General features: G+C 36.5%; 1 protein-coding gene across 3 annotated transcripts; it reads left to right on the top strand.

Moving 5' to 3' along the window:
* The first annotated feature begins 350 nt into the window (after positions 1 to 350).
* Positions 351 to 15,978, top strand: LOC123766129 (long-chain fatty acid transport protein 4). Of its 3 annotated transcripts, none has more exons than XM_045755007.2 (16): positions 351 to 462; positions 3,199 to 3,397; positions 4,121 to 4,271; positions 5,735 to 5,860; positions 6,878 to 6,989; positions 7,345 to 7,422; positions 7,643 to 7,790; positions 7,933 to 8,047; positions 9,309 to 9,395; positions 10,226 to 10,300; positions 10,900 to 11,017; positions 12,398 to 12,541; positions 13,357 to 13,494; positions 14,410 to 14,567; positions 15,177 to 15,330; positions 15,568 to 15,865. In XM_045755007.2, the coding sequence occupies exons 2-16, from the start codon at positions 3,201 to 3,203 to the stop codon at positions 15,723 to 15,725; spliced, it is 1,959 nt and encodes a 652-aa protein (XP_045610963.1). In that variant the 5' UTR covers positions 351 to 462; positions 3,199 to 3,200; the 3' UTR covers positions 15,726 to 15,865. The 3 variants fall into 3 exon arrangements, with proteins under 3 accessions (XP_045610963.1, XP_045610962.1, XP_045610961.1); XM_045755006.2 differs by having other exon boundaries at positions 443 to 596; positions 15,568 to 15,978; XM_045755005.2 differs by lacking the exon at positions 351 to 462 and adding an exon at positions 2,516 to 2,588.
* Positions 15,979 to 17,124: the final 1,146 nt, after the last annotated feature.

Genomic DNA, 17,124 nt, shown 5'->3' with positions numbered 1-17,124 from the left:
CAATATAATACACTAATACCATAGCGTTTCGGGCATACGTACAACCATCAATATGCTGAATAAATGTGACTAGAAAATTATAGCCTACAAATATTTATTGAGAACAAAACCTCAACCTTTTTTTATTCGTTTATTTTTTATTAACAAACTTAGGTATACACAGCAATGTGCTGCCACCCTATGCTATGTGAAAGATTACACATTGTAGATCAAAATCTAGCTATAAGTTCAAACTTCAAGTATGTAGATAGTTATATAATGGATGTTTTCGCGACATTAGCTCTTCAACTCAATTTATATTTTATTTTTGCAATTATCCAAGGGTAAAAAAAAATAGCCAGGGTGAGGCCGTTCGTGTAGAGCCGCTGGGGGGGGGACACAGCCGCTGGGGGGACACAATCCGGATTATGAGCACCATGAGTCCGGTGGTGTTTATTACCCAGGAGTAATTCACGGGCACGGGTGAGTCTTGTTGCTAGCCGCTCCCATACCCTTGCTCAGCACCTTACTCATCCCCGTAGGGCTACATGCTCGCCGGCACCACTGGCTCCTCGCGCTAGAACCGTCTTCACTGCCTGTCACCTCCTCAGACGGGTGTAAATAGCACAGATTGGATAGATTTTGTGTTTTAAGTTCTGTGGAGGGGGTGGCACTCGTGTTTGGAGGCACTAGTATTAGTGTGTGGGCCGGGGGCTGGTGTGTGTGGGCCGGGGGCTGGTGTGTGGGCCGAGGGCTGGTGTGTGTGGGCCGGGGGCTGGTGTGTGTGGGCCGGGGGCTGGTGTGTGGGGCCGAGGGCTGGTGTGTGGGGCCGAGGGCTGGTGTGTGGAGCCGAGGGCTGGTGTGTCTGGGGCCGGGGGCTGGTGTGTCTGGGGCCGGGGGCTGGTGTGTGAGCCGGGGGCTGATGAGTGAGGCCGGGGGCTGGTGTGTGGGGCCGGGGGGCTGGTGTGTGGGCCGGGGACTGGTGTGTAAGCCCCTCCAGCATGTTCCAATTTCCAGGACAGCCTCTTGTGTGAGACTGTCAAAGGCCTTTTTTAGGTCCAAATATATACAGTCAACCCAACCACCTCTTTCCTGTAGCATCTACAGTATGTGGTTCTATCTTAAAAACTAAGTAGAGGTGTTAAACACGGTCTTCCTGTTCGAAAACCATACTGTTTCTTCGTTATGTCATTACACTATTGGTTTCTATTGTATTGAACTTGCTTGTTAATGATAGGGGTCTATAATTTAGAGGTTCTTCTCGACTACCATTTGTATAGATTGGCACTATATTTGCCGTTTTCCATATATATGCTAAGATTGCTGTACAGGGTACACAAAAATGTCTGGAATATAAATTGGAGTGGAATGCTGAGCTCAGTTGCACATTTTCACAGCACCCAAGGTGAAATTCCATTAGGTGCGACTGCTTTATTTCTTCTCAGCCCCTAACTAGCACACATACTAGTGTGTGTGTGTGTGAATTGCCTGTTATTGTGGTACCACATTGTGGCTTCTCATTTCTGGGAACTACTGAATTTTAAGATTTGATTTTACTGAACATTATTCTTTGTTTTTCGTATTACAGTAGTAAAATTTAGTTTTCACTGCTCCCTGTATCGTTCCTTAGGAATTGTCAATTTTTAAGGTCTATTTTATATACAAGGTAGCAGAGTTTTGCATTCATCAGAAGCATTTATTTGATTTAGAGGAATGTACAGTACTTTGTTTTTTTTTAATCTGTACATTAGAAACAGGATGATTTTGCTACCAGTGTTCGGACAATGTTTATAACAAAAATGCAACTTTGTAGATTTCATCTTACAGTATAAGAATTGTACATCCACCTGAAAACAAAAGAACAAATTGAATCAATTTTAAGCCCTTAAATTTTATGTTTGTGTGCATTTTTGTCCATGGAAAGAGTGAAGAGGGGGGGGGTGCCATTCCTTAATTATCAGTAAGATGGTGCGAGAGTGACATGGTTCAAGGCTCCGGAATCAAGAGATCTTCATTGGATAAGCAGTTTAGTGTCAGCTAGCTGATTGGGATTCTTATCAGCACTATCATACTCTCAACTGATGATGTTACTTCTTGAATTACACCATGCATTCATATTTTCTAATTCAAATACATTCACCGGTTTGTTTCATTTCACTTAAATATTCATTTAATATTCAAATGGAAAATAACATTCAAAGTCATTAATAAAAATGGAGATTTTTTATCATGCAGTTCTTTTTTAAGGTGATTCTAGAGTACAGCATCAGAGATAAAGAGGTGGATATAAAGTATGGGAATGACAGCTAAAAATACATTAGGAACATTTAAAATTCAAGCACTACCTTATTTTAAATGCATTTATATACTGTATATGTTTATTTAATCCAGGTTATTTTTCTAGATGGCACTACTACCTAATGTTTGTAGTCAACTCTCGGGTCTTGTTTTAAATTATGATGATCATAGAGCAAAATGTGTTTTAAGTGGCAAGAGATAAGATCAAAAGTCTGAAGAGTGTTGGCTATAATATTGACGATCCCAGTAGTCTCCACCTGGCTTCTACTGTTTACTGAGTGTTTCAATTTTCCTGCAAAGTGCAGTATAGGGTATGATGGTTTGGTACAAGCCGAGCCTTTCTCGGGAGTGGGTGCTGGTATGACTGGGCCTTTCTAAGGGGAAGGCAGGAGACAAGTGTTTTACTGGGAAATGCATGTTAATATTTGTTGAACCATGACTAATGACATAAAGAGCTATGTTAAGAAAGATCAGACAATAGTCTGTAGTATAATATGTCACTGTTAGTTACTACAGTATTGGCATGTACAGTACAGTTTAATTTATGTATACTGTACACTACAATACATTTAGGGTTTATTCTTCTGTATCAATTGTTTTCTTTTATAATTAGATTTATAGTAATTGGCCTGTAATCTGATTTGAAGATCGTTTACTCATAAAATCGACATTCAGATTGTGTGTGTATATATATACAGTATATATATATTCCAAGAATAATTACAAAAACACGTGATTCGGTTATGCATAAGTATCCACTAGGAAAACTAAATGAAAATTCCGAACATTTTTGTGTTTCAACACACTATCAACAAATACAGGGAATACAGTATAACTTTTATATTCTTTGTGAAGGCTGTGTATTGGAGACCTCCATTTGCAATTTGTTTTGCATGATTAATTTAGATTTTCTTTTTAAAGTGATGTGGAGAACTGCAGTCATCATTGGTGTGACCAGTGCCCTTTGGGCAGCTGGGAAGCAAGGGCTCTCCATAGGGAGCATCATGCTACCAAGACTCGGTTGTCTACAACTGGCGCTTGTGGCTGCCAGTATCTACATAACCACTGGTGGCTACTACACCCTCTGGCTTGCCTACAAGACTCTCCCCAGAGACTTAGTGTGAGCAGAAGTGTTTGTTAATTTCAACTTCTTATGTTTGCATATTTTATATGGAGATACAAATATTTTTAATTATTTTTTATCCACAGGTACTGTAATTGAATATACTCAACAAAAGAGTATACAATGCAATTTTCATCTATTGATTTCAGTCATAAGTTAGTCTTTGGCTGATGGGATCATTTTGCCAAGAGGGTAGCAAAGTAAAACAATTTATATACCGTATATTGAAAGCAAACATTACTAGAATTTAAGGAACAGAAAAGTAAGATTGGTACGGTAGGTAAGAATATGGGGAAAATGATGATATACCGACAAAAGGCACTGCAGTCATCTAGAAAAAAATGGTGGACAAATGTGAATATGTTTGGACATTGCCTGTGGCATTGCTTCGAGGGGGAGACCAAGGGGCAACTAGTGAGCAATGCCATGGGGATTGCTATTTTTTATTAGACAGTAAGTGTAAGTGGCAATGTACAGTGATTTATTATGCTTTTGTATTTTCCTATCCCTCCTTTTAATAATATCTTATTTGTTTTGTTACATTAATTGCCATCTTGAGTAAAAGTATTTTTCTGATCTTATTCTTAGCCTTTTTCACTACAAAATATTTTATTATTATTTTGTCATAATTTAAAATCTTTACTTTGAATAGTGCAGATTTGTTTTTTAATTTGAAGCAAAATTTCTTTTTAAAATTTATGAATATTTCTTACATTTCAGTGGTGGCATCAGGTTTGTTAAAGTGCAGTTAACACTTAAATGGGCTCTTTACCGCAACACCACTGTCCCAAAGCTCTTCATGAAGAATGTGAGGAAGAATCCCAATAAAGTTGCACTTATATTTGAAGGTCAGACATGGACATTTGCTCAGGTTTGTTTCATATTGTTTAAATAAGAAAACAATTTCTAGATTTCATATGAAATATAATTCTTTTGTCAGTATACAGGTGGGGGCCACATGGGCTGAGTGGAAGTAATTTGTTGAGAGAATAATTGAGTTTTTAACAGTTTTGGTGTTGCTTGCATTTTCCATAAGCAACTGTAGTGGGTTACATTGCACTCTGCTCAGCAAGAGCCACAGTAATACCACTTGAAAAGTTTGTAATAATCTCCTGTTACTTGGGAATTATTAACACATGTTTTCTCATCACTGTGCTGTTTATACAAGACTTTGTTAACACAATACACAATTTTAACCAATGCATTGAATAGGTGATAATTGATTTTCATAATAAATGCAGAGGTGCAAGTAGAGACATTGCATGTGTCATGTAGAGCGTTATTGAATTTTCTCTACATTGGATTTGTATATCTGTAGCTGATTCAGGAAATAAGTAGGCATCTTGTTCACCAAAGTACTATAATCCATGTTATTTAAGCAAATGATTTAGTAGTCACGCCCTGAATACTTTCCATTATTAGGTATATGAATGCCATGCTATTGACTATATTGTGGGAATGGTAGTATTCAGGTGCCCGAAACGTTGATCAGTCAACTAGTTTGTGTTCATAGTAGTTTCACATGAAGCTACTTTACTGTTCAAAACTGTACAAGAGGATGCATGTTAATTCCGAGTCACATCATTTGTAATGAAATACCTCCTCATCCTACCCAAGTGCTATAGTCATAATGGCTCAGTGCTTTCATCTAATAATTACCTTATTGCCTCTTCCCATGGGAATGGGAAAGATGGTAGATGTGGTGGTAATAGCAAAAAAGTTGTGAAAGCAAATAATATGACAAAAAATCAAATCGATATTTGTACCAAAGTTATGTTAGACGATTATCATTAAGCTGGATTAAGCACCATATTAGCCAGCATTATGTATAGGTATTCTACTCTGGTTGATGTTCCTGGTGAATGAGACGTATTGGCTTTGTTGTGTGTGTGTGTAATATTAAGTGTAGCCCAATATTTGTATTAAATGCATTAAATTAACAATAATTAAACAGCATACATTCACAAGTCAAGGACTTTGTGTACATCACAGTCTCTTGAGACACAGGCCACTATGCATAACAAATCTATCCCATATGTTACACAGTTTTCTAGCAACCAGAAAGATGTGCAAAAAAAGTTTACTTCAAGCATTACACTACAAGCTGAGGCATGCCTATACTACTCTGGCCACATAAAATACTAATTCCATCCCTCCATCTCTGCCACATTAACATTCATGCCGGCACATGAACCAATAAAATATGTACCCAGTAATTTCAGTTCAAGGAAACTCTTTATTTTTAATATGTGCTGTGCATATTGAGGGTTCTTACTCATCTTATTCATTCTGTCCAACTGTATGTTGCCACTTATTTTGAGCATATAATTCCAGATGGATGAGTACAGCAACCGTGTTGGTAATTTCATGGTGGAGCAAGGCTACAAACACGGGGACACTGTGGCATTGTTTATGCACAATCGGCCAGAATATGTATGCATATGGTTGGGGTGTGCAAAGGTGAGTTACCTGTGCACTGTGTATACACTTTATATAAAATGGTGGTCTTTTTTATTATAAGTTATAGGACTGTTTTTGAAGTACTACCTAATTTAAACCTTTGCGCATAAGGTTTACAAATCTAAAGTTGAAATAAAATAATATTAACTTGTTGATTAAATTTTGGGTTGAGTGTTTTATATATTGTCCTGTTATAAGTTTTAAGATTATTGCTTTTGATGGTATGTAATATTAATTAGTTTTCATGGCAACCCAATTAATAATGAGGTGTTTGGCTTCTTCATAATAACTGAAGATATTGAAGTGAACAGTTATGTTTGTATTTGTTTTAATAGACGCATGTATATGTAAATAATAATATGTTTGGTAAAAGAAAATCAGCCATTGACTAGTCAAAACGAATTTTGTTGACATTTAGTAGGCCTAATTGGAGAACTTTGCTTACCGTGGATTTTTTGGAGGATAATGTGATGTTGATTTAAATTTCTATTGTTTGTACCCAACCACTTGGGCTAGACGGTCGAGCGACGGTCTCGCTTCATGCAGATCGGCGTTCAATTCCCGACCGTGCAAGTGGTAGGGCACCATTCCTTTCCCCCCGTCCCATCCCCCAAAATCCTTATCCTGACCCCTTCCCAGTGCTATATACTGTAGTCATAATGGCTTGGCGCTTTCCCTTGATAATTCCTTCCTTCCTTCTATTGTTTGTCCTGTTAGGGACTCATAGTTTGTTTCCCATGTTAATAAACTGGAAATACTTTGTGGTCTGCTCTCTCTTAATGTTTTCATTGTCTTGACTTCTAATTATTTTTGTTTATACTGTAGTTCTTATTCTCTCTTTGCTTACATTATCTCTCTCTCATTTCGAGTGTTTTATAGTCTGCTTTCTTGTTCGTACATTGATGTCTAAAGACTTAGATTTTAAAAATCTAGAGTTAAATAAAAATATATGTATGTATGTATGTATATATTTATACGTGGATGAAATATTTATTAATTTGAACTCGTCTTTCACAGGTGGGAGTTGTTCCAGCTCTGATCAATTTTAACTTGCGACAGTTGCCCTTAATCCATTCAATTAAAGTCGCTGATTCAAAGGCCATTATTTGTGGCGAGGATTTACAAGATGGTAATACAATTGTAGATTTTATCAGTAAAATGTGTTAATAAATGTTTATAGGCCAAAAGTTTAAATTTTATTTTGTTTTTAGGTTCATATAATTACATGGTATAGTACTGTAAATGATAAATGCAGTTTTAGGGAAGATAATGAAGATTGGTAGTAAAATGGATATTAAAGGTAATGATATTAAATGCACTTAAAATATATTAACTATTTAGAGAAAATTGGGAGTTCCTGGAGCTTTAAATATTATTTCCCTTGCATTACGAGGTATAAATAGATGATTGCTCTTTCTTGATATAGGAAAAATATAACAAATCAAGTGTATAAATATACTTATTACTGCATGCAACCTGTACAGCAACTGACGCCATCAGAGAGGAGGTAAACTTGCCAGTGTATGTGTCGGGTTGTGGTACTGCAGCACCCTCCTTGGAAGGTGAGTAGCTCAAGGCTCACAGTCTGTTTATGTTCTACCTAACACCAGACTCGGTATATGGTAGCATCAATATTGTATTCGTTATTGTTTACATTCCTGGCAGTTGATGAGTAATTGATTTTGATTGTTGATATAATGTATTGTATATTGAACATTTGGGTTTTGATCTGTAGATAAAACTTTTAACATACAAGTTAATTTTATGACTTTTTCATTTTAGGGGCAAAGAATTTAGATTCTCTGTTATGTGCCTCAAACCCTACCCCGCCACCTCAAATAGACTCGGTGTCTGCCAAGGACAAACTTATTTACATCTATACATCTGGAACAACAGGAATGCCCAAGGCTGCTATCATCAAACATTATAGGTCAGTGATCATCTCAAGTTAAGCTTTTAAGCCTAACTAGATAATTAAATAATTTGTTTCATTGGTTGCCGATGAAATTGCAAAGAAATTTATTATTGTATGCTTGTATTAATTTTTTTGTATTATTTCTGCTTCCTTACAGGTATCTGTTCTTTTGTACTGGTGTTCACTATATGATTGCCCTGGGAGAAGATGAAGTTATATATAACCCACTTCCCCTCTATCATTCAGCTGGTGGTATGGTCGGCATGGGCCAGGTCAGTGAAGAATTGTTTTTCTAATGATTTTAATGTTTATATTAAAACTATATTACTACAGTATTTCATCTATCTTGCAGTGGTATAAACATAACATTATTATACAGTTGTATATATTTTATTAGATTCTCTTCACTAATTGCCTGGCTGTCTACACTGTCCAGGCAGCATCACCATGCACATCTGTGGGTCATCTGACTCGAGCAACCTCACTTACTAACTGATGGCAGGACTGATTCTACGAACTGTCAGATGAGAAAAGCAGGAAAGGCCTGAGAGCAGCTGGTTGATCTTCTCAAAATGATTTTCACATTCGTTTGAAGCCTTGTTACATAAATAGAAGGTAGACTTATCTGTGCAGTAGAATGGCAGAGCTATAGGGAGATCACCATCTTGTCCAAAGCTACCTCCTGAAGACCCAAGTAGAAGGCCTTAGGGAACTATTAGTTCACAACAGTAATCTACTCTAGAATTCACTTGCTAGAAGTTCAAAAGTATACCAATGTCTAGAAGGCCTATATAGGCACAGATGAGGCTTGGCTAATCATAACTATACCAGAAGACTTGTCCAGAGGCCAAACAGGACCAACGGAGCATGAGAAGGCAACAAAATACAAAGTAACATGCTCTACAAACAGGGTTAGAGTAGCAATGGAGGAAATGTGACGTTGCTCTGGTCATTTAACCCAGATTTGTGTGTGGAGCTGCCACCAGGTAGGTCAACTGGTAAATTTTGTCCTTGTAATCACCTGTAATGATAAGAAAGGGGTACAAAAGTGCTTTGAGGTTTTTTATGAATTTAAATCTTATCAGTCCAGTGCCTCCCAAGCATCTGTAAAATGTCCCTGGAGGAACTATTTGAAAAGTTACTTACAGCATTTGTTCCAAACATTTGTCTCATATTGCTTGACTGAGATAAGATGAGGTAATTATGGGGAGTTTGTGCTAAGCCAATATGACTATATAGCACCTGAAAGGGATACGAAAACAGAATGAAGAAAGTGTCCAGCCACTGTGGTTATCAGGATTATTCTGAGAATGATCCAGTCCAATGAAAATCTTTCGTTAGGGAGCATCCAAGTGTGATCGCTCGAGAATAGCTGATTTATATATATTGTTGGGCAAACGTTTTGTGTGTAGAATTAAAGTCTGTCATGAAAGTTCTTTACAAAACAGTGCTATTGGATTGCTTCTCTGCCAAGTTAAATATTATGATTATCCTTCCTCTCTTTAATATGATTAAATAATTTTTTTGGGACAGGTGTTGATCTATAACAATACTGCAGTGATACGTCGCAAGTTCTCCGCCTCACAATACTGGGTTGAATCCAAGAAATATGGCTGCACTGTAAGTGATCCACTTAATGGTTTAAAATTTATTATTTTCAACAAATTTAAATATACCGTACATCACAAGTTTAATGTGAAAAAAAGCTCAGCATAAATGCTGTAAGGTAGTGTTAGCATTAGGTATTGGTTAATTCCCAATTTGAGTCCTTCTGTTAATTTGAAATCTTGAGTGCTGCAACTGAATCATTCCATGTCTTCAATATCTTATTTTACTTGATTATTATGCAGGCAATGGCCTTGAGTTAAATTTTCCCTCTAATCTTGCAGCTGCCTTCAGATGTTAGATGTTTAAAAGAATACTTGAGACATATCTAAAGTTTCCTTATGTGCTACTGTAGTTTGGCAATATAATAGGTGATGTATTTACTATTAATTTTGAGAAACAAGTTTGCATTATTAAGTGTTTTATTGACTGTGTAAGTCTGTCCGATGGACTTGGAAAATCAAATCTTACGAAGCAGCCAAATTATCTGCTCGGAATTGCACTTTCAGTATTACTGTAACCTCTAAGCCTTATCTTTATTATGGAAAAAGTTCCATATTTTATTAAAATCTTTGTCAATTCTCATCACTGTTCTGGTCCAGCATCTATATGGCCTGCTTGATCAAAACCCATTAGTATTTTTGGATTGAACTGGTCTTAACCTACTTTTATGACTGGAACACTGCACCAGTATGGAGTCGTATTCTGTGCCTGTAGATGTGGCACTACATACTACATATTGTAAGTGTTGCAAGTACACTTATCTTTGGTTATCTTTGCACATCATCCTTCATTAATTTTACTGTTAATTAAAAACACAAGTAAATTCAAACATTTCTTAACAGGTTGCCCAATATGTGGGAGAGATCTGCCGTTACCTCCTTAACACCCCAGAAAAGCCTGAGGACACGCAGCATAAGGTAAAAAGCTTTTCATCTTTTCATTTCCTGTTGGTTTATATTGGCCGCATAAACATATGCACATTCTATTTTCCCTGTCTATTTTCCAGGAACTATCTTATATAAAAAATAAAAATACAAAATGATTTCAGATAAGTATGTTTTGTTTTGAAAATACCTGTAAATGCATGTGCAGAATGAGTAGTACTAGTGAGCAATGTTGTAATTCTGGGTATATAACATAATGCTGATGCCTTTTGGTGCAGGGTACTTCTGGTTCGCAATTGGTGGCATGTAGACCTATTTTAAGGTCAACTTTCCTGTCTGGGGTTGTTTGTTTGGGTTGTTTGCAATGCAGCACATAAAATGAATATGACAACATTTCAGTCCCTCTTGAATTTGGATCAGGTTGTCAAGAGTTAATAAGAGTTGAGGACAGACTGAAACGTTGTCACTTGTTGAATTTCATGTGTGTAGGTTCAGTTATTTAAGTCACACTATTGTGGCATTCTCTGCACATCTTTGCTGAAAGGTTTTTGGATTTAAAAATGTTATTAAACATTCCAGGTAACTTGTAAATACTTATTGGTTATATGACTAACATTTCGTGAACTTATCAGGTCAGAGTTATGTTTGGTAATGGTGTGAGAGCTCAGATCTGGAACCAGTTTACTTCTCGTTTCAATATGCCTTGTATTGCCGAGTTTTATGGAGCTACTGAGAGCATTTCCAATATTAGTAAGTATTTACAGCACAGTCTGTTGGGTTAAAAGTAACTTTTATATCTTATAAAACCATGCTAATTATTTAAGAAACATTCAATGAGAAGTTTACTTGTACTGCATATCATACTTGCATGTCCATACTGAAAAATACAATTCTTACCCATATTCATGCTGAAAAATGCAATTCTTACCCACATTCATACTGAAAAATACAATTCTTACCCACATTCATACTGAAAAATACAATTCTTACCCATATTCATACTGAAAATACAATTCTTACCCACATTCATACTGAGAAATACAATTCTTACCCACAATCATACTGAAAAATGCAATTCTTACCCACAATCATACTGAGAAATGCAATTCTTACCCACAATCATACTGAGAAATACAATTCTTACCCACAATCATACTGAGAAATGCAATTCTTACCCACAATCATACTGAGAAATGCAATTCTTACCCACATTCATACTGAGAAATACAATTCTTACCCACATTCATACTGAAAAATACAATTCTTACCCACATTCATACTAAAAAATTACAATTCTTACCCACATTCATTTTTAATGCCTCTAAGGCCTTGCTGCATGTGTATTGGGGTTGGTATTAGTGGTAGATATGAATTATGGATGATTTTAGTGCATTGGAGGCATGGTCCAAACAGTTCTTTAGTGAAGGGTTGCAGTGCAAATGAAAACACAGTGTATTTTTCCTGTGAAAGATACAATTGGTTTATCACAGGCACCTGTATATGATACTGTATTTCCCATTTCATTTGGAAAGTTGACTTTTTATTAATAACAAAACAGGTAAATCCAAACATTTCTTAACAGGTTGCTCATGGTGTGGGAGAGATCTACCGTTACACCCCAGAAAAACCCGAAGACATTATTTTTACATTAATAAACCATCTTAATTTGTTAAACAAAACAAACAGCTAAGGTTGTGGATTGAAGGCTTCCCTTGCCTGGATGAGATATTTATTGTAAAATGTTGTAGAAGCCATCTTCATTTGGGTTGTACTTATTGGTTCAACCTTCCTCATGATATTGTCATAATATTCGACTTCAACCTCGACCCCGGTGCATGCCGGGGCTCAAGAATTTCAGTTGTTGACATTGTGCAGTATTCAGGGATACTAGCAGTATAAACTTATGACTATTTAAATGACACAGAGATTACTGGACAGTAATATTGTCTAGGTTATAAATTCTCATAAATTTTTAATATTCTTTTTTTTTTTTTTGTTCTTTCATATATTCATCAGTTGTGTGAAATTATTTCATCTAAATTAGCTTTTCACTGTGATTATCTACTTGTTGAGATGCTTGAGACTTTTATTAATAAAGGTCTATTATATTATCTTGTATCTCACCTCCAGTGAACATTGAGGGTAAGCCAGGCTCGTGTGGCTTTGTGTCGGTGTTGTTCCGTCACGCCTTCCCTGCCTACTTGATCAAGATTGATGAGGAAACTGGTGAACCTATCAGAAATAAGAATGGAACCTGTGTTTTATGCAAACCTGGTAAGTATTATTCAGACCTCACAAGAGATTTTTGAGATTACTGTACAGGTTATGTGTTATATCTATATTTATGTAAAGTGTATTTATGAAATCTATGAAAAGGAATTTCTTTCATCTTCTCTTGAATGAATGTAAAGACGAGTTTCCAAAGAACAGTTAAACCTTGATGACCTATTACGATTTCGTCATTGAACATGTAGTACCTTGGTTACATGCAACACGATGTGTGTATAACCAGTCACCTCAATTCACTGAACTGACTTGACTTTGGCATACCCACATATATCGTACTAGATGGGGTACCTGGCACTGTAGCCTGGACTGACCCCAAAAAGTTTCACCCTTTAAGTGTTTGAAGTCTCCAGAATGTAAATCTGCCATCAGAACATGTGTTTTCCATGTCAACCTCTAAATTCTGTAATATTATGAACATAAAAGATGCTTATGGATTTGGTGCCGAACATTTTATCTACACCATCATCATGGGGTCATCATGGGAGCTGACTACCATTAACTGTGGCAATGTGACCGACTTCAACCTGTTTATGATAGTCTCTTAGCACACACCAGTCACCCTGCAAAGTTTAATGAGGCTAGCTCCAAGTAACTGACCTCTAACCTTGGATAAACAGAGAGACACAGACATTCTACTGTATTTTATAGGTATAGAGGATAATGATAAACGATATGTACAGTAGAAATTTACAAATTATTTTGTACAATAATGGAAATATTGCTTTTTAGTTTAGCTTTAATAAACTTTGATTGCCTATAGCAAGTAGTGTATTGAATATTTAGCACGTTATATTTTACAGGAGAAGCAGGGGAATTTGTGGGCATAATCAAAAGAAATCACCCTATGCGCGACTTTCATGGTTATGCTGACAGGAACGCTACCGAGAAAAAGATTGCCAGGGATATATTGAAGAAAGGCGATACAGCTTTCAGATCTGGTAAGTATTGAAAGTTCCATTAAGCATTTCACTATGTTACTTTCTGCATTATAATTGCAAAAGTTAGACTTAAGGTTTCCCTAATGTTGTATCCACTTTTCTCGGCAAGGAGTTCTGTTTTATGGTCCGAGTTCACAGACCTACCGGGATCATGTTTCCCCAGTAAAAGATATAAATTAGGCAATCATGAAGTTTTCACAATAAAAAGAGTACTCATCTGCCCTTCCCTGCCTTCACTATTGTCACCAAACAATAGAACAACAACCAAATTGTAGATACAGCTCACTGTCTAATGATTGTGCAGTATGCACTTCTTTTTCTGGGCTAGCCCTCGGTATCTTCCTGGTACCACAAACATCTGTGAATCAATCAGGCCTCTTGATTGACACAGGCTTACAAGCACTAAGACTAGAATGCAGGGTGTTAAAGGAGGCGAGGGAAGGTTACCTTGAGGAGCTTCCGGGGCTTAGCGTCCCTGCGGCCCGGTCAAGGAGAGAATGAAGGTCATACATTTTTTCATTATGATTTACGATTATGTGTCTGCTCCCCATCTTGCGTTCTAAGCTGAGTAGTTGCCCCCAACTTCGTTTCGCGGTCATCTTCCCCTGGCATCAGTTTGCTTTCTTAGTTTCCTCACCAGAGCTCTCATCTCTGAGGGGGGGTCAAGTGTGATTTTTGGCACTTGAATTTTCTGTGTCTTAGTAGTGCTGTGTATTTGTGGGACGATTTGAACGTCTCGGTGGGCATTTCTACCCCTCAACTTCCTTCTTTTCCTCATATTCCAGTCTAGTTTTGGACTCCTCCTGTGGTACTTTTCTTGAGGAGGTTCCAACTTCAATTGCACAATCTTGTTGTAAATACCTTAGAAATTTTATTATGTTAGTAATAAAAATATATATGTATGTATATTTACAGGTGACATTCTGATCATGGATGAACTAGGCTACATGTACTTTAAAGACCGGACGGGGGATACTTTTCGCTGGCGTGGTGAAAATGTTTCATCAACGGAGGTTGAGGGAGTTGTCTCCAAAGTGGCTGGGAACAAAGATGCTGTTGTGTATGGAGTAGAGGTATGCACATGTTACTTAATCATGCAGAATTTACATGAATTTGTTTAGACTTTGTAATTGGAGAATGATTCTCCACATTAATTTTTGGAATGTAATTCTCTTTTATAAATGTATGTTCATAATATTTTTACTGTAGATGGACTTAGATGGATAGAGATGCATACTGTATGTCATATATATTACTGTCTTTGCTATTACCATATAATATAAGTGTTTATGAGTTACCCACAGTAGTATTGGTGAGCTGAACCTCGTATATTCTTTCTAAATTGTGCAGTACATGAGACTGGTATTATAACTTAAGCATGCAATAGTTATTAAAAGGAATATTTTTGCACCAGGGCTTTGTTACATTAAAAAAAAAAAAAAAGTTCCATATCTTTCTTATAGTCTGCTGAAATATTTAATTACACAAAATGAAGAGTAGATGTTTGTGCAATAGGAAATGTTTTTCCCTATTGCTTGTTCTTTGAGAAATTAAAGATATCAAATACTGTAGATGAGTACTGTATCTGAACATAAAAATGCTATGGCTAATATGATCTTCTTTAGGCTATTCATTATTTTTTAGTTTGAATGTGGCATCGGTTGTTTAAAATAACTCGTCAGGTCCCGGGAGCTGAAGGCCGAGCTGGAATGGCAGCGATTGTTGACCCTGAGGACGAGCTTGACCTACACAGCTTCACATTGAGTTTGAAGGATGTCTTGCCTTCCTATGCATGTCCACTCTTCCTAAGAATACTGAAGGACATTGATGTTACAGGTGAGTGTGCGAGGCATGTGTGTTGCTGGTGAGTGTGAATTATTCGTGATGTTATAGGTGAATGTGTAAAGAAAAAATCATGCATGATAATATGTAAGAATGCATGAAGCATATAACACAAGTAGAATGTGTAAAACAAGAATAATATTACATACGAGTGCACGAGTCATACATGATAATACAGGTAGGTGTGTATTGTTGATATCAATGATCACTACATTATATTACACTTTTCAGGTACTTTCAAACTAAAGAAGTTGACACTGCAGAAGGAAGGCTTTAACCCATCCCTCATCGAAGATAAACTCTATTTCTTTGATAGTAAACTCCAGAGGTATGTGGTTCTTACCGCTGAACTATTCAACAAGATTGACCAAGGACAAGCTGGGCTATAAGAGTATTTGGAGGAATGTTGCATATCATCTCTGAAAGTGGATATATTTAAGTATGATTTGAATTTTAGTGTATTAACTTGCTAGACTTTTGGGAAGGTTTATGCCAACTATTTTTTTCATTGGGCCAATTTGTTTTTTGTTTTTTTTCCCAATTTAATGCTTACCCAAATTTAAGGTTTGTAAATTTTTTGGCCTATTGGATGTTAATGATACTGTAAACCTACTTTTGTTATATACGTCATTAAGGAAAATTCTAGGTTAGAAATGTTTAAGTAAAACCAAATTGCAAATTGTCAGGGAGACATATAATTTTTAAGTACTGTAATTGCAAACATATTTTACAATATCCAAAGTGCCTTAAAATGCAATATTCATTTACAATAATTCTGTATGTAAAAGCTCAGTACAGTACCTGATACATTTTTTAAGACATTTCAAGGAACTCTTTCCCCCTTCCCTCTTCCCCTCTAAAAAAGAAAAGGTACGGGTTTTGGTTTGATTATACATACTTTGTATTGTAGATTGAAGTAATTCACCATATATGGCACGTGAAGTTATCTATTGCAGTTGAAACATGTCAAAACGCTACATTAGTGTAACAATCCTGGATTGTGCACGGTTGTATATTTACTGTGCATGTTGTAGTATGTGTAAGGAAGGTTATTGAGGTCTCGTACAACTTTATGTATAATATTTTCCCCAAAGAAATAGGATATTACAGGTAGATGTACTGTATTTGAATTGTTCTATAGTAGAGCTGTTTCTTGGCTTAATCTTTTTTTTTTTTTTTTTAATTTTTTTTTTTTTTTAACTTTAAAAGCTGTTAGTGCAGAGGAAGAGTCACGATAACGTAGCTGAAAAATGTTGACCAAACCACGCACTAGAAATGATGTAATGACAACGTTTCGGTCTGTCCTGGCCCATCATAAAGTCGATTGCGATGAGACGAAGGAGGCAAGGGCAATAAATGGGTGAGAGAGAGAGAGAGGCGAGATGAAAATCTTAGAGGAAGATAATAGCAAGGCAAAAGGTACTTTAGGTAAGGTGTAATAGAGCGTGTAATAATGGAAGTTTTCTCTTGTGATCCCTTTCTTATTCCTATTATTCCTTCCATACCTTTTGCCTTGCTATTATCTTCCTCTAAGATGTTCATCTCCTCACCTCTCTCTTGCCTATATATTGCCCTTGCCTCCTTCGTCTCATCATAATTGTCTTGATGATGGTCCAGGATGGACCAAAATGTCGTCGTCTCTTCATTTCTAGTGTGTGCTTTGGTCAACTGTTAACAAGTATTGGAGGAAATTTTTTAAAACGAATTTATATATAATTTTTTTTTATCTCCCCCTTGGTGAAGTGGTAATGGGCAAGAGGGTGGAAGGTCTCAGACAAGGAATTATAA

This window comes from Procambarus clarkii, chromosome 9, assembly GCF_040958095.1.
Source record: "Procambarus clarkii isolate CNS0578487 chromosome 9, FALCON_Pclarkii_2.0, whole genome shotgun sequence".
NCBI classification, from domain to species: domain Eukaryota; kingdom Metazoa; phylum Arthropoda; class Malacostraca; order Decapoda; family Cambaridae; genus Procambarus; species Procambarus clarkii.
Note: the sequence above shows the minus strand (reverse complement) of the source record. Positions and strands in the feature narration are given on the sequence as shown.